The sequence below is a fragment of the Chrysochloris asiatica genome, unplaced genomic scaffold (assembly GCF_000296735.1).
Source record: "Chrysochloris asiatica unplaced genomic scaffold, ChrAsi1.0 scaffold00048, whole genome shotgun sequence".
Classification (NCBI taxonomy): domain Eukaryota; kingdom Metazoa; phylum Chordata; class Mammalia; order Afrosoricida; family Chrysochloridae; genus Chrysochloris; species Chrysochloris asiatica.
In genome coordinates, this window is record NW_006408566.1 from 6,899,520 (window position 1) to 6,927,056 (window position 27,537).

At 39.4% G+C, this 27,537-nt stretch overlaps 1 protein-coding gene and 1 pseudogene across 6 annotated transcripts in view; one reads left to right on the forward strand and one right to left on the reverse strand.

Moving 5' to 3' along the window:
- SGIP1 (SH3-domain GRB2-like (endophilin) interacting protein 1) overlaps positions 1 to 27,537 on the reverse strand; it is a 360,328-nt gene that overhangs the window by 175,940 nt on the left and 156,851 nt on the right. For 3 of the 6 annotated variants that reach the window (XM_006862446.1, XM_006862445.1, XM_006862444.1), the window contains exons 2-4: positions 24,016 to 24,079; positions 15,169 to 15,193; positions 7,457 to 7,513 (exon numbers count right to left, since the gene is read on the reverse strand). In XM_006862446.1, the coding sequence (XP_006862508.1) occupies positions 7,457 to 7,513; positions 15,169 to 15,193; positions 24,016 to 24,079 (146 nt within the window). Of the gene's footprint in view, positions 1 to 7,456; positions 7,514 to 11,880; positions 11,953 to 14,069; positions 14,154 to 15,168; positions 15,194 to 24,015; positions 24,080 to 27,537 lie in introns of all 6 variants that reach the window. The other 3 variants (XM_006862443.1, XM_006862442.1, XM_006862447.1) reach the window with 3 other exon arrangements.
- On the forward strand, positions 16,852 to 22,828 carry LOC102823448 (annotated as a pseudogene).

Below are 27,537 nucleotides of genomic sequence, written 5' to 3' on the forward strand. Positions count from 1 at the left end.
AGACTTAGATGTGTGTGTGTATTTTGGTATTTTTTTATGCTTTCTGAATGACTCCAGGTAGATGTGATCAGGAGATGGACTGCCCTTTTCACTGTTCTTCCTGAGAAATTTCAGGATGCCACTGTTGCTCTTTGCGATGTAACTCAGGATTTAATTTTTGGCTTATTTCCTTTCCAGTCTTCCTGTCCTGTTCCACAATCCCCATTCAGTCCTTTTTCCTAGTAATAAACAGTTCAGGGCCAGCTGTGGCCATTTGCACTGCCGTTTGATTTTAAATGGTAGCTGTCACTTTAAATTTTGAGGAGATTGTGCACATGCGTAGTAGAACCCTCCGGGGGTAGGGGTGAGGTGTCCACTCACTCAGGCACCCCCTCTAGTCATCTGAATGGAGATGTGCAGACAGCAAGAGATCAATGAACTGATACAAAAAAACAGAATGTCCGCACCTTTATCTCCATGGTTTTGTCAGATGTCCGTTGCTGCTCTGATCCTTCCCCTACTTGGTCTCTCCCAAGATGGTTGCTCCAGGAGCAGCTGAGCATCTTTAATTAGAAAACAGTGGCTTTCGTGGTTCTGTTACAAATTCCCCTAGATGTAAGCCTTCCAACCTTCTAAATGTTCCTTTATATGTGGTTCAGAGTTCTGGCACCATCCCTTGAGACTGCCTGGTCCAGTATTCTGTGTTGTTGTTGACAGAGCTCCTCACTGCACTTCTACCCGATCCTCTGTCTTGTTTGTTCTCCGTGTACTTTTAATCATGTTTCAATATTCAATATTTTGGTGCTATCTGGCAGTGTTCCACTGTTATTCATAACGTTTTCAGTGAGTAAATATTTGTAAGTAGCCCATCTCTCCTTCTCCCTAGTCTGCCTTAGTCTGAAAACTCAGCTGAAACCTGTCCACCCTGGGTGACTCTATTAGTATTTAAAATACTCGTGGCATAATTTTCAGCATCACAGCAACAAATAAGCCACCACAGTAGCACAAACTGACAGAACAGTTGTAGAATATCTCACTAATTCTCACAGCACACAAACTTTAAACTGAAGTGCTGACCTTGGCCAACTGTGGGTACTTAAATGGAGGAGAAATCCCACAGCCATTGAATCAATTCCAAATCATGGTGACTTCATGTTTCACAGAGTAGAACTGTTCTGGGAGGATTTCTTTTTTCCCTATTTTTTTTGGCCAAATTTTGACTTTATTTTAAACTTTGAGGGGAACATATGGTACAGAGAGGAAAAGTGTGACTACTTCCATGCCTTTGGTGCCCACTAGGTACAAAACCAAACATCTGACCTGAGGTCCATCCATTGTTTTAACAAGTTTCATTTCCCAGTGAAGCCCGTTACACCCCAACTTCTTATGTAAAAAATTCTACAGCGTGTTTATTCACAGCGATCTAGCGAAAGCATACGCTTTAAACTACAGAGGGGTCCATCTTAACATCTGTATTTTATAGCTGGTAAGCATTTAAGTGACAAGTAGTCTCTGAGAACTCATCTCAGAAGGGAAGGAACTAATGGTCAGACGTGGGAAGTTAAGCTGCTGCTGCTCTTGACGCCGCAGCCTCCACCCCTGTAGGCCTAGGTAGACATGTAGGGTGGGGTAGCAGCTCCTTGGCAGCGCCATTCACAGTGGCATCATCATATGGGGGTAACAGCACCATAGTGTCATTGCTGGTAACATAAACCAGGACATCAGAGGAGTTTCTTCCATTGATGTATCGGAAGCAGTTCCACACACAGTTTAATCAGGTAACTTTTAAAGGTCAACATAATGCTGATAAACAGAAGGATGATGAGGACCAGACAGGTAGGATTCACTGACATGATATCATCTCTGTAAGGAAAACTTGGAGGCAGTTGTCATATGTACTCCTGAGTGGAATTTGGATAAACAAGCACAGTGACAGCAGCCAGGGTGCTCAGGGCAAAATCGAAGATCTGTTAGCAGAAGACTGGGATGATCCAGGCAGCATGTTGCTTGTAGGTGCCATAAGTAGCCATTGCACAGATCAGGATCATGAGGAGAGAAATTGCGACAGCGATGCACATGTTGGCATCCTCCATGAACTCCAACTCCCCTCTGGGAGGGTTACTTGGTTGTAGTCTTTATGGAAGCAGACGGCTAAGACTTTGTTAGGATGCTAGGTGGGTTTGAATTGTCAACCTTTAGGTTAGTAGTTGAACCCATACTATTTGTGCTATCCAGGGACACAAATGAAGTATGCTGTTGAGTCAATTTTGACTCATTGTTGCTGTTGTTAAGTGTCTTGGAGTGAATTCTGATTTACAGCAACCCTGTACAGGGTTTCCAAGGAGTGACTGATGGGTTCGAATTCTACATAAAGATTATGGCCCCATGTAACAGATTCGAATTGCTCCATAGAATTTTCTAGACTATAATCTTTATGTAGAGTTGACTGTAATAATGTAATTATGGGAACAGTGTATAGCTTTCTGGATCTTCATTTGATGACAGGAAACAACTTTAACTGAGGAGAAACAGCTCTAAGCATCAATTAATAATTGAAACATGGAACATACAAAGTAGGAATCTAGGGATCTTGGAAGTTGTCAATAATAAGTACCGGACTGCTAACCACAAGGTCAGCAGCTCAAATAATTAAATGGAATACATAAAGATCGATATCCTAGAAATGAATAGTATGAAATGAAATGGTATTGAGCATTTTGAATCTGACAATCACATGGTTGACTATGCTGGGAATAACAAGTTGACGGGAAATGGCATCACATTCATCATCACAAAAGAAACAAAAATATTCACACTGTAGAACAGACCATCAATTGCTTATACACAAGTTCAGGCTGAAGCTAAATAAATTTAAAACAAGTCCACGAGAGCAAAAATATGACCTTGAACATATTTTACCTGAATTTAGAGGTCATCTCAAGAACAGATTTGATGTATTAGACACTAATGACCAAAGAACAGAAGAGTTGTGGGATGATATCAAGAACATCGTATAGGAATAAAGCAAAGGGTCATTAAGAAGACAAGAAAGAAGGAAAAGGCCAAAATGGATGTCAGAAAAGATACTGAAACTTGCTCTTCCAGCCTCCCCTCTTTCAGAAGTGTAGAGATGCTAAAGCAAATGGAAGAAATGAGGAGTAAAAGAATTGAATGGAAAATTTCATAGGGGAGCTCGGGAAGTCAAAGTCAAATATTATAATGAAATGTGCAAAGACTGGGAATTAGGAAACCAAATGGGAAAAAAGCAAGCAGCATTTCTCAAGCTGAAAGAACTGAAGAAAAATTAGAGACTCAATTTGCAATACTGAAGTATTCTATGGGCAAAATATTGAATGATGCAAGAGAGCATCTAAAAGATTGAAAGAGTACATAGAGTCATTGTACCAAAAAGAAATGGTGGATGTGCAATCAATTCAAGAGGTAACATATGATCAAGAGCCAATGGTACTGAAGGAAGAAGTACAATGTACACTGAAGGCACTGGCAAAGAACAAGGCCTTGCGAACTGATGCAATACAAATGGAAATCTTTCAACAAACGGATGCAGTATCGGAGGCACTCACTCATGTATGCAAAGAATTTGGAGGACAGCTATCTGGCCAACTGATTGGAATAGATCCATATCTCTGTTTCAAAGATAAGTGACCTAACAGAATGTAGAAATCATCAGATAATATCACATGCAAGTAAAGTTTTGATAAAGATAATTCAAAAACAGCTGTAACATTATATTAACAAGGAACTGCCAGAGGTTCAAGTCAGAATCAGACTAGGATGAAGAATGAGGGATAGCACTTCTGATGTCAGATGGATCTTGGCTGAAAGCAGAGAATACCAGATAATATGTTTACCTGTGCTTTACTGACTGTCGAAAGGGTTTTGACTGTGTGCATCATGACAACCTTATGGAGAACTGAGTATTCCAGAACACATAATTGTGCTCATGAGGAACCTGTGTAGACCAACAGACAGTCATTCAACTAGAACAAGGGAACACTAAATGGTTTAAAATTAGGAAAGGTGTGTGCCAGGGTTGCATTTTTTCAACAGATTTATTCAATCTGTATGCTGAGCACATAATCCAAGAAGTTGGATTATATGAACAACCATGTAGCATCAGGATTGGAGGAAGACTCATTGAAACCTTTGATAGGCAGATGATACAACTTGCTGAATAAACAAAGAGAATTTAAAATACTTACTGATGAAAATCAAAGACTACAACCTTCATTATGGGTTGTACCTCAATGTAAAGAAAACAAAAATTCTCACCACTGGACCAATAAATAACATCATGATAAATGGAGAAAATATTGAAGTTGTCAAAGAATTTCTTTTGCTTGGATCCACTATTAACACTCATGGAAGCATCAGTCAAGAAATCAAGGGATGTACTGCATTTATGCAAATCTGTTGCACAAGACCTCTTTGTTCTTGACATCTTGAACACTTTAAATGTTCAAGAACAAAGATGTCAGTTTGAGGATTAATGTGTGCCTTACCCAAGCTATGGTATTTTCAATACCCTCATATGAATGTTAAAGTTGGACAATGAATAGGAAGACTGTAGAATAATTGATGCATTTGAGTTATGGTGTTGAAGCAGATTAAAAGTACCATGGACTGCCATGAGAACAAACAAATCCATGTTGGAAGAAGTACAGCCAGAATGCTCCTTAGAAGCCAGGGTGACAAGACTTTGTCTCTCATGTTTTGGACAGTGTACCAATGGAGAGCAGTCCTTGGAGGATATCATGCTTTGGAAAGTGGAGGGTCAGTAAAAAAGAGGAAAGCCCCAACGAGATGAACTGAGACTTCCCAGTGTCAGAAGCAATGGGCTCAAGCAAAATGACTGGGAGGTTGACTCTGTTGTACAGAAGGTTGCTACGAGTCCAAAAATATTTGACAGCACCCAATAACAACATCTGATGAATAACTGTGTATTTGTTATTTGCTTAAGGGGATTTGATTCCTGTATATTTTAAAATGCTACAAAATATAACAAAGTTTCTTTTGGTAAAAAAGGATCAATTTGGGGATGCGCAATCACCAAAGTTAACATCTTGTATCTTTGTTTATAACATTGCAAACAATCTGGGTTTAATGTGTCACAGTGGCTATCTTAGATGAAAGAGAATTTAACTGCTAAAAATACCAACAGTATCTCAATACTGGGAAAATGGTATCAGGAAGGACCAAGTAGCGAGGCTGACAAAGTGACAAGGTAAGCTTATCATTACTTTTGGAGTGTAGGGGGTGTTTGAACGAATAATTTAACTTCTTGAAGCCTCAGGATTCTATTCCCTAAATGCAGATAATATAACATTTACTTTTGTGAATAGTATGGATTTAATAACTGCCAATATTATGCCTGACGTGGCTTTGTGGGTTAATGCACCAGACTGCAAAGCCATTTGAACTGCAAGGTCGGCGGTTCAAGCTCACCAGCAGCTCCTTGGAAACCCTTTACAGGGTTGCTATGGGTCAGAATCGACTCAACGGCACTTAACAACAGCAAATATTATGCCTGGAGTCCTGGTGTGGCACCATAGGATAAGTACTTGACCTCAAGGTCAGTTTGAACCACAAGGTCAGTGGTTCAATCTAACTAGTCATGCCTTGGGAACCCTAGACAAGGTCGCTATGAGTCGGAATTGACTCTCTGGCACTCAACAACAATGCTATGCCTAATAAATGAGGAGTATTCTGGTAGCGTAGTGGTTACGAATCGGGCTGCGAACCTCAGGGTCAGCAGTTCAAAACTACCAGCAGTTCCACGGGAGAAAGATGAGGCTTTCTGCTCCCGTAAAGATTTACAGCCTCGGAAACCCTGTACAGGGTCGCTATGGGTCAGAACCGACTCCATGGCACATAACAACAACAACATTCAATAAATTACAGCATTATACAAATAAATTATTGTTTTTATTAATAAATATGTAGTTGCTTTAACGTCAACTTAACCTTTATGAAAGGGGAAGCCTGGTGTGGCACTGTGGGATACTGTACTGGGCCACAAGGTTGTGTGAACCACAGGGCCGACAGTTCAAATTCACCAGCTGCTCTTCAGAAACTCTATACAGGGTCGCTATGAGTCGGAATCAACTCGACGGCACTTGCCAACAACAAAGGAGAAATGGAAAGGCATTTTTCAGGAATCATGAATTTAGGCACTTAACTATGCAATAGAAATTATCTTTGATGCAAATATGGTCTGTTCTATATGATTAGAAATTCAGTAGTGATTGTGACTGTCCTGCTGTGGTTGGTTGAAGTTCACGGTTGTGATACTAATCGGTTTCTGGGGGAATTATGAGGAGAATGTAAGTCCCAGTTGGGATTGATGCTTGCTCCCTAGGAAGTAACAGTGACTGTCACTTGATGGAAAAACTCTGTACTAAAAGCTGTAATAATTATTAAGAAACCGAGGCCCAGACTAGTTAATTGTCTTGCCTTGATTCTCAAAGCTGCTTAGAAAAAAGCCATGACTGAAATGCGTGTGGTTATTATTAAAAATAATATTTTAAAAACACATTCTACAGACTGAGTAGGCTACTGAATAGTCTTCAAATAATTAGCTCAATGAATCTTTGCAACAATGCTATAAGGTAATTAGACCCATTGGCTTTGAATCAATCCTAACTCATAGCAGCTGTGAGAGTTAAGGGTCTGCGTCAACTTGAATGGGTTTCCCAGTTAAGATGTAGTAGTCCACCCCACCCCCAATATGAGATCTAATATAATGTAATCATCTCTATGATTAGCAGCCAGTCAACTGGAAGGCTGATTCCTCATGGGCATGGCTTGTTTCTAATATCTTAGACACTCAAGCAAAGCTGGCTTGCTTTTTATTGGCCTGGATCTTGCATCTGACTTCTCATCCTTTGCTGATCAGGGGAATCATCAACAATCTGCCATCTTACCTGCTGATCTTGGGTTCATCAGTATTTGCAGCTGTCTGAGTCAGGAGACGCCTCCAGGCTGTAAATCTTTATGGGAGGAAATTGCCACATCTTTTTTCTTTGGGTTGCTGGTGGGTTAGTAGCTAAGTAACCTCTGTGACACTGGGGCTTCAAACCATCCAAAGGAGACACACATTTTACATGTTTCCACATCAAATCTTGAACCCAGGTTAAGCAGACTAGTGTGTTTATTTATATATTACTCTAAATGTACCAGGCACTTCCTAATGAGATTGAAGAATAATTCACTTATTTCTATGTCTTCTTTATAAATACAGCGAGTGTGGTGGCAGTTTGAATTCACCAGCTGTTCTGTGGGAGAAAGACTCTACTCCTGCAAAGAATTATAGCCTTGGAAATCCTATGTGGGGTCGCTATGAATTGGAACCAACTTGACAGCACTTAACAACAACAATTTATAAACATAGGAATGTCTCAACTTGCTTTTAAATTGTGAAATACTAATAAAAAGAAAAAAAAATACTGATACTCACATATCTTTCCCAATCAATTTCTGCATAAAATCCATTTGGTGCACCATTACTTTTTTTCTGTAATAAATTTGAAATTAAATTTAGAAGACAAACATTTAAATGAAAATATAAAATAAAATAAAGAGCAAAGAACACTTAACTCTTATCTGAATTTAGCAAGAGCTCTCAGAATCCAGCACTGAAAAAACAAATTAGAGGAGCCTTTTATGGAACCACATTGGTGCAACTGAATGGTAGCAACAGCTACCACGGTATTGCATGAAAGGGTTTATGTACCTATTTCACAAAAGACTGAGGATAGCTAAAATAGGGAGAGTAACATTAACTGTTCAGATGCAATTAACTCACTGAAGAATTAGCAGCACCTACATTATAATTTGGATTCCTGGTGTGGCGCTGTGGGCTAATGCGTCAGACTGCAAAGTCATTTGGACTGCAAGGTCTGTGGTTCAAGCTCCCCAGCTGCTCCTTGGAAACCCTATACAGGGTCACTATGGGTTGGAATCGACTGAACAGCACTTAACAACAACAACAACAAACATTATAATTTGGAGTCCTGGTGTGGCACTGTGGGCTAATGCGTCAGACTGCAAAGTCATTTGAACTGCAAGGTTGGTGGTTCAAGCTCACCAGCTGCTCCTTGGAAACTCTATACAGGGTCACTATGGGTCAGAACTGACTTGACGGCACTTAACAACAACAACAACATTATAATTTAATGCTCTCTAAGTTCAAATGGAAGGAGCTCTGGTGGCATAGTGGTTATGAATCGGGCTGTGAACCTCAAGGTCAGCAGTTCGAAACTACCAGCTGTTCTGTGGGAGAAAGATGAGGCTTTCTGCTTCTGTAAAGATTTACAGCCTCAGAAACCCTGTACAGGGTCGTTATGAGTCGGAACTGACTCCACTCCACGGCACATAACAAGAAGTTCAAATGGAGTCCTGGTGTGGCACTGTGGGTTAATGGGCCAGTCTACAAAGTCATTTGAACTGCAAGGTCAGTGGTTCAAGTTCACCAGCTGCTGCTCAGAAACCCTATACAGGGTCGCTATGGGTCAGAATTGACAGCACTTAACAACAACAACAAAAATTCAGATGAGCTAACCAGGTACATATTTTTTTTAAATGAAACATTTTGAATGCTATGTCGTTTTCTATTACATTAGTTCCAGCATATCCAAAGTGTATTTATCCATGTGTCTCATTAATCTTCTTTTAGCTTTTCTGATACTGACTCAACTTTTTTCTCAACAACCTCTTAATAGAATATATAGGAAATAAACTCTTAGTTAATTCAGTTTTTAATTATTAGAACTACCGTTAATATTCTTTTCAAGTTGTTTTCTTTATCAAACTATTAAAATAGGATTTAGTGACTGACTGGATTTTAATCATCCATGTGTCCTATATATCCATGAGCACACATCATTACATATTGAAACGATATCAGCATTATTACTTCTGGATTATTTTAAAGTTCCACTTGGCCTCCAGTACAACCCAAACATATGGTCACAAGAACTTGAATAAGACATGTGGCACCACCCAAAGAGCGATGGCTAAGATTCTCTACTTTTTGTGAGCAATGGACACAAACAGAGATAAGGTTGATAAAGGGGAGACCTCCAACAACATTCCTGTATTTGGCACATAGAGTAACATTTAGCTTATAACAGCACATATCAAATGACAAAGCATGAGGCTAGAGACAGGACCTCTAAGATCACAATCGTAAAGAAGTAAAGGGCACTTGAGCTACAATCTGAATAGCTACCACTCAATTTGACAAAGGCACATAAGACCACTGGATAACTGGATCCAAGGCAACCCAGAATAACACATCATCATTGACTAGCATTTACTGAATGCTAGTTCCAGTTAGCATAAGGGATAGATAATGGGCCTACATCTTCTCTCTCCACTGCAATTGTTGTTAATGCCTTCAAGTGACCCTGTATAGGGTTTCCAAAGAGCAACTGGTAGTTTGAACCACCAACCCTGTGGTTAGCAGTCCAGTGCTCATCCTACCATGCTATACCAGGACTTCACTACCCTGCACTAGAATTTACAAATTCAAGATATTTTCCATGTCTTCACAGTTGTGTACCTAGATACATATGGCCTTTCCCACTTTCGTCCTGCTCCAAACAAAGATCATATACTCATACATAACCATCTTATAGATATGCCTTAATTGAATGTGCTTTACTGTTATTCTTTTTACTTTGAATAAATATTGGTTTAAAAACCAGCTACATCTATTCTGTACCTGCATACTGCATGCATCACCTAATAATAAAAACAGAAAAATAAAATAAACACACACACAAAAACCCAAAACATATACACACACACACACACAAACTTATCTTCCCTTGGGAAATTTCTCTCTGTCCTATTTGCTTTCTTTTTCTAATTCTTTTTTAATCAATCTGTCTGCATATGGATTCTTTGAAAAGTACCTAAATCCTCCTTAAAAAGCATAAATAAATGAATACACCAATATAAAAAAATTATTTTTTAATTTAAAATAATGGTAAATCACATGGACTAAGTTGATTTCAAATTACTAGGTTTATGAAATTTGTGATCAGCAACTACTATTAATAAACATATTAACTATTAAATAATTCCTCAATGGAGAGGAAGTTTTTAGATTATTGTCTAAATATCAAAGAGATTAAGTAAATTATTGAGTTCAAAAATGTCCAAGTTTGCTTCTATGATAATCTCATCTTCATAATCAGAGCCCTTGAAAGCTAAAGCAGTTTATATGATCAACTGAACAAATTCATATATGGATGTGTGTGTGTGTGTATGTGTATACACACACACACACATATATATATATACAAAAAAAATCTTATAACTTCTGACAACATTACACTCAACATTTTAGGCAAAAAAAAATATGTGAAGTTTTTAGACCTGGGCTATTTGAGAAACATTCTAGTTTTCACGGAAATCAATGGAAGACTGAGATGAAGAGAAAGTAAAACCTAAAATTTTCTTTTTTCTTAAAAATTAGAAACATTTCCAAAGGCTAAACACAAACAACAAATTATAACAATAATTTCTTTGGGCAGATGTACCACATACAAACACAGTTGTATTAGAGGAATTAGCAAATTGGCTTTATTAATCACAGTGGATTCTTAAAAAATATCTAGTGCAAATTATCAGGTTAAGGTGAAGTCAGAACTTGGTTGGAATTCTCCAGATTAAACCGTAACACACACACATACACACACACAAAAAAAACAAAACACCAATTTTCATTGTTTAACCACTTAAGCAAAGTATAGCTCACAGATGTGGTAATAGTGAAGGGAATGCTTTTTATTGATATTTCACATTGAAAACTGTGAAGGAAGGAAGAATATGGACCAAGCAGGGAAATCTCATTTCAAGACTATACTAAACCGTGAAAGCATTATTGGCTATTCAGCAACAAATAAAGAGTGATTTACTTTTACTTTTCTGGATTTTCTAAAATTTCCACACTTAGCAAAAGTAATTTTATAACCTAAATATGTGACTATTATTTAAAGGTAATTAACGATCATAGTGGTGTCCTTCTTTTCTTAACAGGTATTTGACTTTGGTTAGGCATGTTATATGTCCTCAGATGATATGATGGGCTAAATTATTAATATAACAACAATTGTAATCAATTTTACATCCATCAAAGTTTGCAGTTTCCATAGGGAATGCTCCCTTTTCCCGAGGTTAGCTCATGACCATACAGTTCACCTTGGGTGGGAAGTATTAGGGACACATGGTCTAACTCATTTTGTAAATAATCTGATCTAACAGCATTGTCCAATAGAACTTTTGTGAAGATGGGGATATTCTACATGTGTTCTAATATAGTAGCCATTATCTACAAGTGGCTGTTGAGTTTTTGAAGTGTGACCATGGAACTAAACTGGAATTGAATTTAAATAACCACATTGACTACCGTATTGGACCATACAGCTATAGATGTTTGCATAGGCTGGACTAGGATTAATATCCTTCACTTTGCATCCTTTGGTCAAGTACATGGGTTCCCACAGCCCAAGGTCTGCAGACTGTTGATGTAACAAACTACCATCCAATTTTCAGGGTGATGTTTTTATTATAGCCAAAGGCTTTACAGATAACAGATTCTTAAAAAATTTGAATCATTGTCCTTTACTTAGGACATACACATCTTCTATGCCTGATAATTCTTTATAAAAGTATACTTGGATGTCAGTACAATATCTATAACTGGTTTAAAAACTGACTCCAGGTATTCAGTTAGTAATTTGGAAATATCTACAAAAGTCTTTAATGGAGTAGATCAAAGTTACTTTAGTTTTCTTTCAAATTTCAATTTGGGATTTTACTCACTGTTTCTACAACCCCTTGGAAATTTTAAACTAAAATCTGTTTCCTTACCGAAACTTTTTTTCCTCCTTCACGCGCACACTCTGCTTTGTTATTGTAGGGTGGTTCATGTGGGCTGGGCTGCTGGAAGTGAGTATTTTAATGTAGAAAAAAGTTGTTAAAGGATCTGTCTGTTCTTCAAGACACATATCAAGAATCACATGGAATCAGCAAACATATCACAGAAGAAACAGTTTCTAGGCCAAATTGTAGGGCCTACCAATCTTGGCAGGATTCCTTGAGCAGAGTAGACTTTGGGGCCCATAATGAGGCTCTATTCAGCAGGCCATCTTGGTTAGGCCAGGAAAAGAAGGGAGGAGGAAGTTGTTTCTGTCCCAAGCACTAAGGACCATGTAAATTTATTCCTCATTCAGTCAGTATTTAATTTATAGAGAACAGACACCGGGACATACCAGAAGAAACTGAATAAAACAATGATTTTTCTAGTCAAGTGTGAAAGTTTATCTCCACCATATTTTCCCCTGGACCAAAGCCTTCCTTAAGGCCGCCAGTAAGTATGTGCACGTGGCTGACAGTTCATTCTCTACACACTTTCCTGCACACTTGTTTAGGAGGAACAGAGCCCATCAGAGCTGGGCTAGAATGGCCAAGGCTCTGAATCTTGGATAGAAGTCTGAACTGCTTAGGAAAAGTTATGCTTTGCCCTGAGTAAATTAGTGTTTGTCTAGGCTAGAATGCATTGATGCACATAACTGATGTCTCAGGCATCATGACCAGCAGCTCTGCTAGCATTGGGTATTTTCAGCCAGCAGTGAGCCCGGCAAGCCTACATCCATATAGGTAACCCTGCTGAAGCCGCTATAGAATAAACCTGAAAAGCACTGTCCCCTAGAGAAGAGCTTCGTTGCATTTTGAGAAACCAAAATTAATTAACCATCAGGACAATAGGGCTATTGTGTTTTGTTTTTACTGTTAGGTGCCATCAAGTTGGTACTGACTCATAGTGACCCTATGCACAACAGAATGAAACACTGCCTAGTCCTGTGCCAACCTCACAATCATGGTGACGCCTGAGCCCATTACTATGTCTATTGTGCCATCTCATTGGGGTCTTCCTCTTTTTCTTTGACTCTCCACTTTACCAAACATGATATCCTTCTCTAGGGCCTGGTCCCTCCTGATAACATGTGTGAAGTATGAGAGACGAAGTCTGGCCATCTTGGCTTCCAGGGAGCATTCTGGCTATACTGCATCATTTATAAAGTCGTGTATAAATATTAGGTTGCACCATAGCTGGTAGCTTGTGGAACCATACTAGGCAAACCATAAATTTCAAGTCTAGACATTCAAAAAGGAATAATTTGGAAGATAAATAACACCAAAGTGGCCTGGGTCCACAGATACAGTCTTAAAGAAATCAGTCTGAGTTTCAAAGAAATTCAGGGTGACATCTTTAAGGATGGAATACAGACAGAAACTGTGACTCAAATGGTACTGGTATGATCAAAGTTCTCAAAATTTAGTGACAATAGTAAGTGGAGTGAAAGATTACAAATGGCGGAACTAGCAGCTGACTAGCAATTTCCAATTATCTACAAAGCTGTATTCTCTTATTCTGAGAAAATGCATTTATTGCCAGTGCCACTTGCTTCTGTTCTTTTATATCCTGAGAAAACAGAGTTAGTAATTCCTCATTTCTAATAAGCATGACCAGTAATATTTATGATATTTCTAATTAAATGACCTAGAGTGCAGAACTGCTCATAAATATGACTTTATATATCTTAAAATTGTGGGGATAGAGGACAACTCAGAGAACTAACACATGAAGTTGGGACTGAGGATGGACAAACCCCAGAATCACTATTAGGATCTCTCATGCAGCAAGTGCTCATGTTAGCCTGCTGTATGCTAGTCCTGACCTAAGCACTGTGGCACATATTCTATCCAGTGATTCAAACTGCTGGTCCCCAGAAGAACAGAGAATAAATGTTAGCACTGGGGCCTCAGAGACAATGAGATGGGTGGGGAGAGGGTTCAGAGAAGGAAAACAAGACAAGACTGAAGGTGACAGAGGGAGGGAGAGAAGCAAGACACAGCAATCAGCCTGGGAGCAGTATGGATAGAATGCAGAGAATCGCTACTAATGCCTTGCATAATTCAGAATGGAGGAGGAGACAAGAGAATCTAGGGAGGGGACCAAGACAGAAGCAAAGAGAAGACACAGAAGCAGAGAGTACCTGAGACAGAGTTAAGGAGAGGGCTCTGAGCCAGAAGCAAGAGGTGAGAAGAAGCTGAGTCTTCTGAGTCTTTTTTTTCCCCTGCTGAATAGAGCCTTGATTACAGTGTTACCCAAAGTCTGGTGAATTTCAGTCTATTAACATTGCATGGTGAGAACTACTTGAATGCAAAAGGCACCCCAAAGCTAAGAATCCTGAGTCAAGTGTGGGAGAAAAACTCCTGCTATAGCAGCAATTAACACCCAATTTAGGCATAATATTATAAAGGGTGATGTTTCCAAAAAATATTTTTAACCTCCAGGCTGATTTTAGTTCCCACTCCAGCCCAATGAGCCTTATGTGAGCCCATGAATTTTTCTTTTCTTTTTTTCCCCCCAGTAACAGCTGTTCCTCTGAACCTTCTGAATAGGCACCTGATTTAGATTTGGAGGAAGTCATCTTAGAAGCTGGTGCAGACTTCCGTAAGCACAAGTCTGATAAAGTCAAGCCTGGGGTCCACAGACTTCTTGAAACAACAAGAAAGCTGGTGGCCAGCAAGGAGTCAGAGTTACTGTTAAATCTAAATGCAAAGGACATATTTAGTCCTTCAGGCTGTAAATTTTGGCACGAGTGGTTTCTAGATCATTCCCTACTTTTGAATTTAATATAGAAAATGTATCTGCAGCTCAATTATGAACAGGGAAAGGTTTCTTCTAATTTTATTGGATCTGAGATCCATTATGACTTTGTGGTCTCTGTTAGAGAAAAACATTCTCATATAATGAGCTTTTACATCATTACATTGAAAATGAAATCACAGTTGATGGTAGCAGCCCCTGCGTGACCTGTCTGGTTTTGACCCACTATACTGATGATTAGGTTTGCTTACCTACTCTGGGGCAGGGGTTAGGTGAAGACAATAAATAAGTCTAGCTTGCCAAGACTGCAATTATTTCCCATGAAATTACTATAGAAAATGTCACCAGCAATCAGTAGTCAGTCTACAAAGTCATTCAAGCTATTTCTGTTCCTTACACACAAAAAAGTGGGGCTTTGAAAAAATTTTTAAATAACATACACCCAGGTGTAAGTTTACTAAAATGATCATTAAAATACTTACAATTCCATCTCTGTCTGGTGAGCCTCTGTAACAAAAAGAAATTAGTAGCCATTAGAAAGATGAATAATTTTTGATATGCAGACTTATGTACAATTACTGTTGTTGTTATTGTTAAAAGTTTGAGTAGGTTTTGACTCATAGTGACCGTGTCTAGGGTTTCAGAAGAGTGGCTGATGAGTTCCAACAGCTTACCTTGTGGTTAGCAGTAGTCATCCTACAGCACCACGCCAGGAATCACTAACTGTACTCCCCTTAGTATCTAATTTCCAATAAACCAGGCTAATGAAAACCAAATCAAGGCAATTTAGTTGAGAGTGATGTTTGAGTGTGGGGTGTGTGATTGGGCATGGGTGGGGTGGGAAGGGAGATGGTCATTAAAAACTAAAGTCCTAAAGACACAAGTTGCTGGTTAAATGCCTTGGTACACTTTGGGAAGGAGAACTTATTAAAGAGTCTGTCCCAGTTTAGCCGGCTCCATTTATTACCACAAGGAACTGAGTTGCTCTCATGTTCTCCCCTGAGAGTGGTCTTGCATTTCCTCTTATAAGAAGAAACTTTTATGGTATTTCTCAAATTATTTGGAAGAGCTATGCTTTCTTCAATATTTCTGAATTTTGTCTCCTTTGATTGTATGAAAGCAAGAAATAAAAGGCTGACTGTCTCACACTGATGACGAGAGTCCAGGGAAGCTAGTCTATGGAGGCACAATAGTCAGGGCTCAGGACTTTAGAATAAGACACATCTGAGTATCCAAACTTTACCATTTATTAGCTCTGTGACCTTGAGCAAATTAAATTGCCAAAGTCAGTTTAAATAAGTAATGTATATGGACTTAGCAACAGTTCCTTATATACAGTTAAGTACTAAAAAATGTTAGTTTATTATAATCCTTGTTCTGTTATCATGGTTTCTCTTCACTAGGAATACAAAACTGCACTCACAACCACACTGAAAATGACTGCAATATAGGATGGATATTATTGTTATTTCAGGAAACTGAGCTAGATGAACCAGAAGAAGGGAGAGGTAAGAGGGTAGCCATTTTAACTTTCTAATTCCCTATTTTCATCCAGTTTATAAGGACTTAGACAAAGTATTCTGTTAACCTGGGGAGCAGACTTGGGCACTATTTGGAAGAAAACGTTAATTAAGAGCTTGAAAGGACCATGATATTCAGAGGAGTTATGTTGGAACTGTTCTTTACGAGGTGGGAATTCTTTATTCACGGAGTTGGGGCTGACGAGAGGATCTATATTTTTATCTATTTGGAGTCCTGGTGTGGTGTTATAGGATAAGCACTGGACTGCAAGGTTGGTGGTTCAAACTCACCCAATGCTCCTCGGAAACCCTCTCCAGGGTCACTATGAGTTAGAACTGACTCAATGGCACTTAATAACAATATATCTGTCTGTCTGCCTCTCTGTTTGTCAAAAAGAGAGGGAGAGTATAGGGAATGCAGACATGGGACACTGCTTGGACTCCAAGATGTTCTTCTTCTTCCCTATCAACATGATCTCCAAGACAAGAAGCACAATCTTCTTGGATTGCAAAATACTGGATGGAAGTGCATTTCTCATATAATCAGTGAAGAGAGCTGAGTTCTGTGTCCACACCAGAGATATCTGCAGAGGCTAGAAGCAGCTATCCTTGAGACTGAAAGATCATAGGATAGGACTTGGCAAAATGTTTGGAGATTCTGGACATTGCCTCATCTTAGAAATTAAGTTGTTCAAAGAAATCTCATCTACAATAGAAGGTTAGGAAAAGTCTCAGCTGACAAGAGTCAGAGTTCATTCAACAAAACGGTGTGATGCTGTAGGATAAGCATTGGATTGCTAACCACACGGTCAGTGGTTTAAATCCACCAGCAGTGCCTTAGAAACTCTATGTTGTTGATGTGTGCATTTGAGTGGGTTCCAACTCATCATGACCCTGTACAGGGTTTCCGAGAAGTGACTGGTGAGTTTGAACTGCCAACCTTTGCTTAGCAGTCCAGTGCTTATTCTATAGTGCCACGTCAGGACTTGTGAGAAACTGGTCCTTCACCATTTCTCTTCCCTGGTTAACCGAGCCCAATGCCTGGCTCATTATTGTTCTTTCTAAGTGCCATCGAGTGGGTTCCAATTCATAGTAACCCTGGAAACTCTATACAGGGCTGCTATGAGTTGAAACTGATTCATTAGCACTTAGTAACAATAATGAGCCAGGTACTAGGCAAGGACCAGGTTAGAGAAATAGTGAACAAGATGTGCTCTTCAGAAAGAGGATGATGCAGGTACCTAAATCCAGTGGGTTATCATGGTTATACCAAGTCCAGGCTGGTAGGAAAGCAAAGAGGACAGGTTTCCAATTCATATGCATCAAAACCAACTTTTCTTTTCATATCTATATGCTACAAAAAAATGAGTTTTTTTTTTTTTTTTTTTACTAGGATTTCAAGTCCTGTTAAAGGAGTTGGGGGAAAAAGGTAACTGTAATACTTTGGGGCATGTTATGTTTAATGGCATCAGCAGGGACAGCAAGCAACGCACGTGGAAAAGCGAAGGGTTTGATAGCTCTTGGCTGCTGTGTCACCCATAGCTGACCTAGATACAAGGGAATATCCATTAGTTGGTTGGTTAGGTGCCGTGGAGTTGGTTCCGACTCATAGTGACCCTACCCATGTTGTTGTTGTTGTTGTCAACTACCTACCCATAGGACCTCTTAATTTCAGGTATACTGCAGTTATTGGGGATAGTACTTTAAAACATTTTATCTAGGAAAGCCATAGTTGTGTATATCAGGGGTCCGATCCCCATCAGGAATTCTGGTATGGCATTGTAGGATAAGCAGTCAACTACGAGGTCAGTTTGAACTAAAAAGTCAGTGGTTCAAACTCAACAGCTGCTCCTTGGAAACCCTATACAGAGTTGCTACGAGTCAGAATCAACTCAAAGACTTTTAACAGCACCAATTACAAATGCTGATAATTTGTTTTGATCATTGATAGAGAAGGATCGGGTGCCTCCTACCCATTGCTATTCCGATTCATAGTGACCTAAATCAGGTATCTGAGACTATATATAAATCTTTAAGGGGGATAGACAATTTCATCTATCACCAACCTAGGAGTTAACAGTCCAACAACTGGCTCTAGTTACAGGCTACTTGGGTTCATTAAACTTAGATTTCCTAATTGCAAAACTTTGGGTTAGTTATTTCACTGTTGTACTTCAATTTCCTCATTTATAAAATAGCAAATGTAGTGTATAAGGGGACTTCAAAAAGTAAATGGAAAAATTCCATTATCATTCAATTCCATTTTTCCATGAACTTTTTTAGGTCCCCTTATATACCCAATAGAGTTGTTGGGGGATTAAATTAATTAATGTAAGTAGTCTAGAATAGTTCTTATCATAGAATAAACACTCATTAAGTACTGCCTAAAATAATAATTATTATATGAGAGGATTTCAAAAAGTTCATAGAAGACTGGTAATAAAAAATAATGATAATTTTCCATGTAATTTCTGAAGTCCCTTCATATAATATGACTTAGATTGGGTAATGAGATTTTAGCAGCAGTAAACACTTAGCGTATGTTCTAAATTCATTTTTAATCACTCTCATTCAGTTTTATCTTTTCTTTGAATATACGTGTATATAATTCCTTTTTAACACCATTCCCATAGTATCTGTTGTTGCTGTTGGGTGTCATTGCATCAGTTTTGACTCATAGCCACCCCATTCACAACAGAAGGAAACACTGCCTGGTCCTGTGTCAACCTCACATTTGTTGTTAGATTTCAGCTCATCATTGCTGCCACTGTGTCAGTCCATCTCACCTTTTTTGCCAACCCTCCACTTTCCCAAGCACGATGCTCTTCTCTATTATTCTACTAAATTCTAATTTAAAACTAATTACTTAAGCATGGAAGTTTTGCCTCTTATCTTTTCCGCTATCTCTTGTAACTACTACCTTTTCTCTTTTCCCCTCCTATTTCCTTGGGTTATAATTTTGCCCATCAACACTTTTCATTTGGAATCCTGGTGTAGTGCTGTGGGTTAATGTACTAGACTACAAGGCCAGTTTGAACTGCAAGGTCGGCGGTTCAAGCTCCCCAGCCGCTCCTCAGAAACCCTAAACAGGGTCACTATGGGTAAGAACCAACTTGATGGCACTTAACAACAACAACACTTTTTATTTGGGGTGATAAAACATAAGCATTAGATTCTGCACTAGAATACTGGCTCTATATCTTATTTTCTGGGTAACCTTCAGTGAGGTTCAGTACCAAACTAGTTTTGGTACTGATTTCTAATCCCTAAAATTGAGATGTTGCTTCTAATCTTATTGAGTTAGTGTGATGATTAAAAAGGATAGTGGTACATATACATAGAACCCGGTACAAAGTCTGCTTCTTAGCACAGGTTCTCTTCCTTCCTCTGTATATCAGCCACTGTAATGATGATCAAATCAGGAAGCTCTGGTCCTAACCCTGCTCCAGGTTCAGTCAGCTGGAGTTGGTGCTGGAGTTTATCCCAGCAGGTTGCTTAGCAACACTGAGCCAGTAGCAAAAACCCTGAAAACAGTTTCCATCAACAAGGTATCAAGGATCCCTACTTAGCATAAGCACTACTTAAAGCTGAAGGGGTAGCAAATTGCCACAGCAGTTTCTCAATCCTTCTGCATCTATGATCCCTTTGAAGAATGACATTTGGTCCAATTAGAGAGCAGAGGTTCAGGAAAACCAAAAGCTTATGCTAAACTGCTTGTCCTTCAACCACCCTTTAGATGAGGAACTAGTCTAGAGATAATTTGCTATCATATAAGTAATTGAAGGTACTCTAATGGTAAGAAGTTAAAGAGAAAGTTGGAATTCTACAAATAAATGTCCCATTGGAGTTCCTCAGCAAGCATATCCCAGAAGCCATGAGGAACAACTTTTTTTTTTTTTTCATCTTTACATATGGAGACTAAGAGCAGTGCTTTGACCACATACAGATTAGCTCAGTGTGCTCTGGAGAGGTTGTCTGTCCTCTTTTTCCTTTCTAGAGTGCTTCCCACCCCAACACTTTTGACAGTCTTCACAAGATTACGAGCAGTCACTAACAGACACTGTCTTCTAGAAAAATAAATTTGGCCTCAGCTCATTTTGTTCTTAAGGAGCTCTGGTAGCACAGTAGTTACGAGTTGGCCTGCTAACCTTAAGGTCAGCAGTTTGAAACTACCAGCAGCTCCGCAGGAGAAAGATGAAGTTTTCTGTTCCTGTAAAGATTTACATCCTTGAAAACTCTGCACAGGGTCGCTGTGAGTCAGAATCAACTTGACAGCATACAGCATCAGCAGTGTTCATTTTCAATTTTATAGAAGAGAAAACTGAGGTCTAGCAAGAAAGCTGTAACTCCCAAGGCACTGGAGGCACTGCCATCCCTGGACTAGAACCCAAGTCTTCTGACATCAGTGAAAAACCACTACCAGTTCTTGTTACATCCATTGAGTCAGTTCTGACTCATAGTGACCCAATATAGAATTTCTGAGGAGCGGCTGGTAGGTTTACACTGCCAACCTTGTAATTAGCAGCCCAGTGCTTATCATGTAGCACTGCACCAAGACTCCTAGAGAATAACTATTTCTTACCAAACAATGTGAATGACACAATCCTCTGAAAATATTCTTAATTCGATACTCAGAAAAAATTACAGCAGTACAGTAAAGGTTTCCATTAAATATATAATTACCAGAAGGAAAAAAACAACACTCAACACAATAAAATGTAAGAACAGGAGCCTTAACATTTGTCTTACACACAAAAAAATAACTTCTTTTCCCTGCCCCCCAATACGTCTCACTTTTCTGCTAACCGCCTTTGAGGCTTCAATACTACCCACTACCATTGAAAGTAATACTAGAAAACTCCTGGTGTGGTGCTGAAGGTTAATGCGCTTGAACTGAAAGGTCAGTGGTTCAAGCTCACCAGCCCCTCCTCGGAAACCCTATACAGGGTTGCTTTGAGTCAGAACCAACTCGACGGCACTTAATAACAACAACCTCCCTACAGCATCATTGATAATCTGTCCAATTATGAGCATTTCCACCTTCAAGCGTCCATGAATTTTCATTTTTAATTGCTCATAAGGAACTTACTATATATTATGTTGTATAATGAATAATAAAGGTAGTAGTAGTTGTTGTTAAGTGCTGTTGAGTTGGTTTTGACCCTGTATAGGGTTTCCAAGGAGCAGATGGTGAGCTTGAACTGCCAACCTTTCAATTCAAACTGATCTTGCAGTCTAGTATATTAACTCTCAGCGCCAAACCAGGACACCGATAAGGGTAGTAGTAGATTTCTGTTAGCAGCTGAGCTCTTAGCGCTCCTAGGGACACCATGAAGCCTTTAAAGTATGGTATCTTAAATGAGATTGTAAGAAAGAAACCCTAATGAATATATTGTTGTTGTTATTGTTCAGTGCCATAAAGTCGATTCTAACTCAGCCCAATCCTAAGCCATCCTTAGAATTGTTGCTAAACTTGAGATCATTGCTGCTGCCACTGTGCCAATCAATCATGTTGTGAGGCTTCCTCTTCTTCGCTGACTTTCAACTTTACCTAGCACAATATCCTTCTCCATAGACTGGTCCCTCCTGACAATATGTCTGAAGTATGAGAGACAAAGTCTCGCCATCCTGACTTCCAAGGAACATTCTGGAGGTACTTATTCCAACACAGATTTATTTGTTCTTCTAGCAGTCCATGGTACTTTTAACATTCCTCTCTAACACCATAACTCAATGCAACAATTCTTCAGAAATACCATAGCTTGACTTCTCCGAGAAATCACCAAATGGTGGATGACGCCAGTGCAGTGGAAGAACCCCTGGGCAGGAGCGCCCCTGAGGAGCCCTGAGCAGCTTCCGCTGAGGTTTCAGCAGTGGCCTGCCAGGCTGGGGTAGGGGATGTGGCAGAGGCCGCGGTGCTCGCAGAGGCAAAGCCGAGCACAAGGAATGGCTCTGTCACCAAGCTGGGTCGTCTAGTCAAGGACATGAAGATAAATCCCTGGAGGAGATTTATCTTTTCTCCCTGCCCATCAAGGAGTCTGCAATCATTGACTTCTTTCTGGAAATGTCCCTCAAGGACGAGGTTTTGAAGATCATGCCTATGCAGAAACAGACGCACGCTGGTCAGACGACCAGGTTCAAGGCGCTTGTCGTCATTGGGGACTACAATGGCCATGTCAGCCTAGGCGTCAAGCGTTCTAAGGAGGTGGCCACAGCCATCCGCAGGGCCATCATGTTGACCAGGCTGTCCATCATCCCCGTGTGGAGAGGCTACTGGGGGAACAAACCGGCAAACCCAGTGCCTTCCAAGGTGACTGGCTGCTGCGGCTCTGTCCTGGTATGTCTCATCCCCACGCCCAGAGGCACTGACATTGTTTGAGCCCCTGTGCCCAAGAAGCTGCTGCTGATGGCTGGTAACGATAGTTGCCACACCTCCACCCTGGGCAACTTCGTCAAGGCTAGCTTTGATGCCATCTCCAAGACCTACAGCTATCTCAGCCCTGACCTCTGGAAAGAGACTGTGTTCACAAAGTCTCCCTAACAGAAATTCACTGAGCACCTTGTGAAGACCCACACCAGAGTCTCCGTGCAGAGGACCCAGGCTCCAGTGACCACCACATAGGGGTTTTGATAAAAGAAAAATAAACGTAAATTCTGCCTGTTGGAAAAAAAAAAAAATACCATGGCTTGGATCTGGCGCCCTTTAGTCCTCAAATTGCATCTTTGCTCTTGAACACTTTAAATGGGTTATGCATGTGCAGCAGATTTGCCTAATGCAACTAATGTAATATGTCCTTTGATTTCTTGACTGCTATTTCCATGAATGTTGATGGTGGAACCAAGCAAAATGCTTGGAAACAGGGCAATGCCAAGCACCATGCAATCAGATTTTTACACAACAAAAGAAATATAGAATGACAAAGTAAATGTGAGGAAAGGTTTTCACTTGTGCCCAAATACCTATTAATTTCCTATTTTCTAACTTTCTTCTAGGGATTCTAGCCAAATGAGAGGTCTAATCAATTCAATTCTCACTCACAGTGATTGACATTAGACCTGCACTGTCGCATGGTCACAACCAGTTTCGGCTGAGTAGTCATGGTGACCTCTTGACCCTGACCTTGGGCTGGAATCCCAAATTCCTAGACTCCTGACTTCAGGTACTATACTTAAGTTACCCTCCTGGGACAAAAAGGCATGTAAGTTTTTGACTCAGTGCTAACTACTTCTGAAGGAGGATCCAAGATGGTCTAATAAAGTGGAATGACACTTTTATAAGCTTGAACATTTTCAAAAGGTAGTCTGCTAGTGTCCAGGGGCATTTATTTGGTTCTCATGAGTATGATCATTTAAACATATAAAAGTGTCCACTCTGCTGTTTCTAATTAGTTTCTTATAAGCAGCCAAATCACTTTTGTGGATTCTGATTTACAATTGCACTTATACAAAATCTTGGTATCTCATGTGAGAGATTTGGGATGTTACCTACCTAACCTACCTTCTGGTGTCTCATTAACTCTAATCTACCTAAAAGGGTATTTGCCTGAATTTTCAGTTCATTTTTCTTAGGGCAGCCATTGTGGAGGAAATGTATGATTTTAGTTACTCACAAATGGTATAGTCACCTTGCCTACTTCCCAGGACTGCTGGGAAATGTGACTACCATACTACTGAAAAATAGTATATGCCCAGAAATAAGGCCACCCCAATAGTAAAGGTATCTAAGGAAACTCTGCAGCAATTAAAAAATAACAGTGACATTTTTATTCAAATAACTTCTTTTGAGAGGCAAAATTTTAAAGCACATACGTAGAATCAGTGTCCTTTTCTTTCTTCCGTATTCCAAAGGCTTTCCTTGTACGCTTTTTCAATCCTGCAGAAAAAGAGAAAGAGGCCAAAGAAATATATCAGAAACATTTGAGTGGACACCTTTTCACAACTGCAAAAACCCAGGTAAACTGGAATGTTCAAAAACCAATAAAAGTTTTTTTCAGTTGTGTGTGTGTATGTGTGTACACTGCATATGATTCATTACTACAATTTTCAACATGTATTTATATCAAGAACATAGCTCTAGATTCTCAGCAGCAAAAGCAACATCAGGATGTATAAATATAGAGAAGATTGCAAGCTTTTCTGAGATCATTCTAATTCACTGTCCAGGTTGGGGCTCTGCCAAGGAATTGAATCACAGGTGTACAAGAATAGCAGTTCCTGGGTTAGACATATTCTTATGACTGTTAGACATATTCAAGACGCAGATCATATAAACCATACTATGAGAGATACTTTGTCCTGACACATTTTGTGTTCCATATTCCCATCTTATCTTTTTCTATTTCCTTAACTCTGTGGCCAGGCTGGATTAATAACCATTCTTGAAACAGTTCCTGTGTGGTACAACAGTTAATGTGCTCAGTTGCTTACTAAGACGTTGGAAGTTTAAGGCTACCCAGAGATGATTTGAATAAAAACCTGGTGAGCTAAATCAAAATACCAGCCAGTGAAAATCCTGTGGAGCATAATTCTATTCTGACACACATGAGTTGGAATCAAACTCCATGGCAACTATTTTTTTCTGAACATGCCCAACCCTTGTACTCCACTATCTCTTTTTTTCTTCTATAGCCTTCATCTTTGATTGAAATACTTTTCTCATTTTGTCAGTGTTTTTAATATCAGTTCTTCTTCCAAGGTCCAGGGGGAAGTTCACTTCCTCCATGGGAGTCACTCAGTCCTACTTGTGTTAAGACCAGGACTCCGAACAGATCTGAGCTGGTTCAGTCATGACTGATGCATCAAAACTGAAACAAACCAGAATTTACAAAATGTGGGTATCCTGGAATGATAACCAGGATGGGAAAATTTATGAGTCCAAATCCTGGAATGAGAAATATGGAAAAGGCATGTTTTATGGAGTCCTGGGATGAATGTAGGATAAGCACTGGTCCACAAGGTTAGTTTGAACAGCAAGGTCAGTGGTTCAAACCCACCAGCAGCTCCTCAGAAACCTGAGATAAGATCACTATGATTTGGAACTGACTCGACAGCACATAACAACAACATGTTTTGTGGGCGCACGGTGGTTACATATGATAAGCACTGGTCTGCAAACCAAAAGATTTGCAGTTCGAGCCCAACAGTTACTCTGATGAAAAAAGATGAGGCTTTCTGCTCCTGAAAAGATTTAAAGTCTCAGAAATCATGTACAAGGTAGCTATGAGTCAGCATCGATCAGCACACCACCACAACCACATGTTTTATAAAGAGCCTTGGTAGCAGAGTGGTTATGTGCTCAACTTGCAACTGAAAGGTCGGCAGTTCAAACTGACCCAGTGACAGCAAAATCTTCTCCATACACAGGGTCTATCAGGGGAACACTAACACTAGGGAGGTATGTACACCTTAGAATAATCAACCACTTGAGATAAAAATAATCAATCATTGCACAGGACAAATTTCAGAAGGGTTAGGAGAAAAAGAGAAATGGAAACAGGAAACACATGGAGGAAGTAGGATAAGTAGGAAAGTACATTGTTGGGAATGTAATCAATGACAATGTAACACAATGTGTATGGACTGTTGAATAGAAAACGGACCTGCTCTGTAAACCTTCGCCCAATTCACAATCAAAGGTTGGAAAGAAAACCTGCTCTGTACAATTTATGAAACTCTAAGAGATCAGTTCTAATCTGTCACATGGGTCACTAAGTGATGAAATCAACTTGGCAGCCCCTAACTACAACAAAATCTTTCTTAGTCATCCACTTGGCTTGTGTTTCTTGTTCTAGTGAGTGTGATTCCAACATATTATATATTTAAAACTGTAGACTTGTTACTGGCATTTTGGAAATTCTTTTTTGAGAAACTGGAGCTAGAAAAGTCATTGACATTACAGGATTTGAGTTTGACACTACCAAGTGGAATAAGAGAGAAAATGCTGATAGCGTTGGTGATTTGATAACACCTTCTTCCAAAACATATGAGTTCAGCCCAAAGCACTCAGACTATCTGACTCATTTCTGGCTTTTAAGATACTACTCAAATTGAATCTCCAAAATGCTTCTGTTCCATTGAATTTTGCATTTCAATATTCAATCCATTTAAGAAGTTTTTTAAATGTCAATGTTTGTTTTTTAAATCTCCTCCCACATAAAACAAATTTCCACTACTCTCCACGTGAGGAGTTTATAGGAAAACTGACATTTAAAACTGGACTGCGAACCACAAGGCTTTCTTCTCCTGAAAAGTTTTATAGCCTCGGAAATCTAATAAAGGATGGCTATGAGTCGGAATCCACTAGAGAACACTTAACAATAACCACAATCCATAATATTTAGGAAAATATTTTAACTTTAATTGGTTACTTCCTCCTAACCTTTTATAGATACAAAGAATTATAGTCATGTAATAATTTTCTCCCTATCATTTTTCTTAGGCCTATGTCTCTTCTTTAAAAAAAAAATTATCATAATTATTTTCCTTAGACTTCATGTATCTTAACTAGTATTTTTATGTTTCTAATTTAGCCATTGGAGTCCTGGTGTGGTGCTGTGGGTTAATGTGCCAGACTGCAAAACCGTTTGAACTGCACGGTTGGTGATTCAAGCTCACCAGCTGATCCTTCGAAACCCTATACAGACAGGGTCACTATGGGTCAGAATCGACTCGACGGCACTTAACAACTATTTAGCCATTGGGCTGACAATGAGTGCTATAATTGCCAATCACTACTGATTTTTACAGGGTATGAAATGAATGCTATTCAAAAATATGGAGACAGCCTAAATACCCACCAATGGAAGAACTGATAAACATACTTTGGTACATACACATAACAGAATACCAGGCAATGCTGAAGAATAACCACAAATCTGAGAAACACCTCAACATGGATGAACCCGGAGGACATTATGCTGAATGAAATAAGTCAATCACAAAAGGACAAAGATTTGTGTAAGATCACTATTGTAAAAACTCAAGAAAAGGTTTTCATGCTAACAGAAACTTTCTTTGATGTCTACCAGGGGTGGAAGGGAAGGGAGAGTAATTTATTGGCTAGAGGGTAGACCCATGTTAACTCAGGTGACTGGAAGGGTAATATACAAGAAGAGGGAATTTGAAAGAAGAATGATGAAGATAGGTGAAGACACAGGGAAGAATGCAAAGGCTAAGGATAGAGGCAAATAGTGATAGAGACATAATCTTGGTACAACAATGTTCTGTGTGAAGATACAAGGACAAAAGACACAGGCTGAATGGGTATGGAGAAAGAGTGGAATATCTCTGGTAGCATAGTGGTTACGAATCGGGCTGCGAACCTCAAGGTCA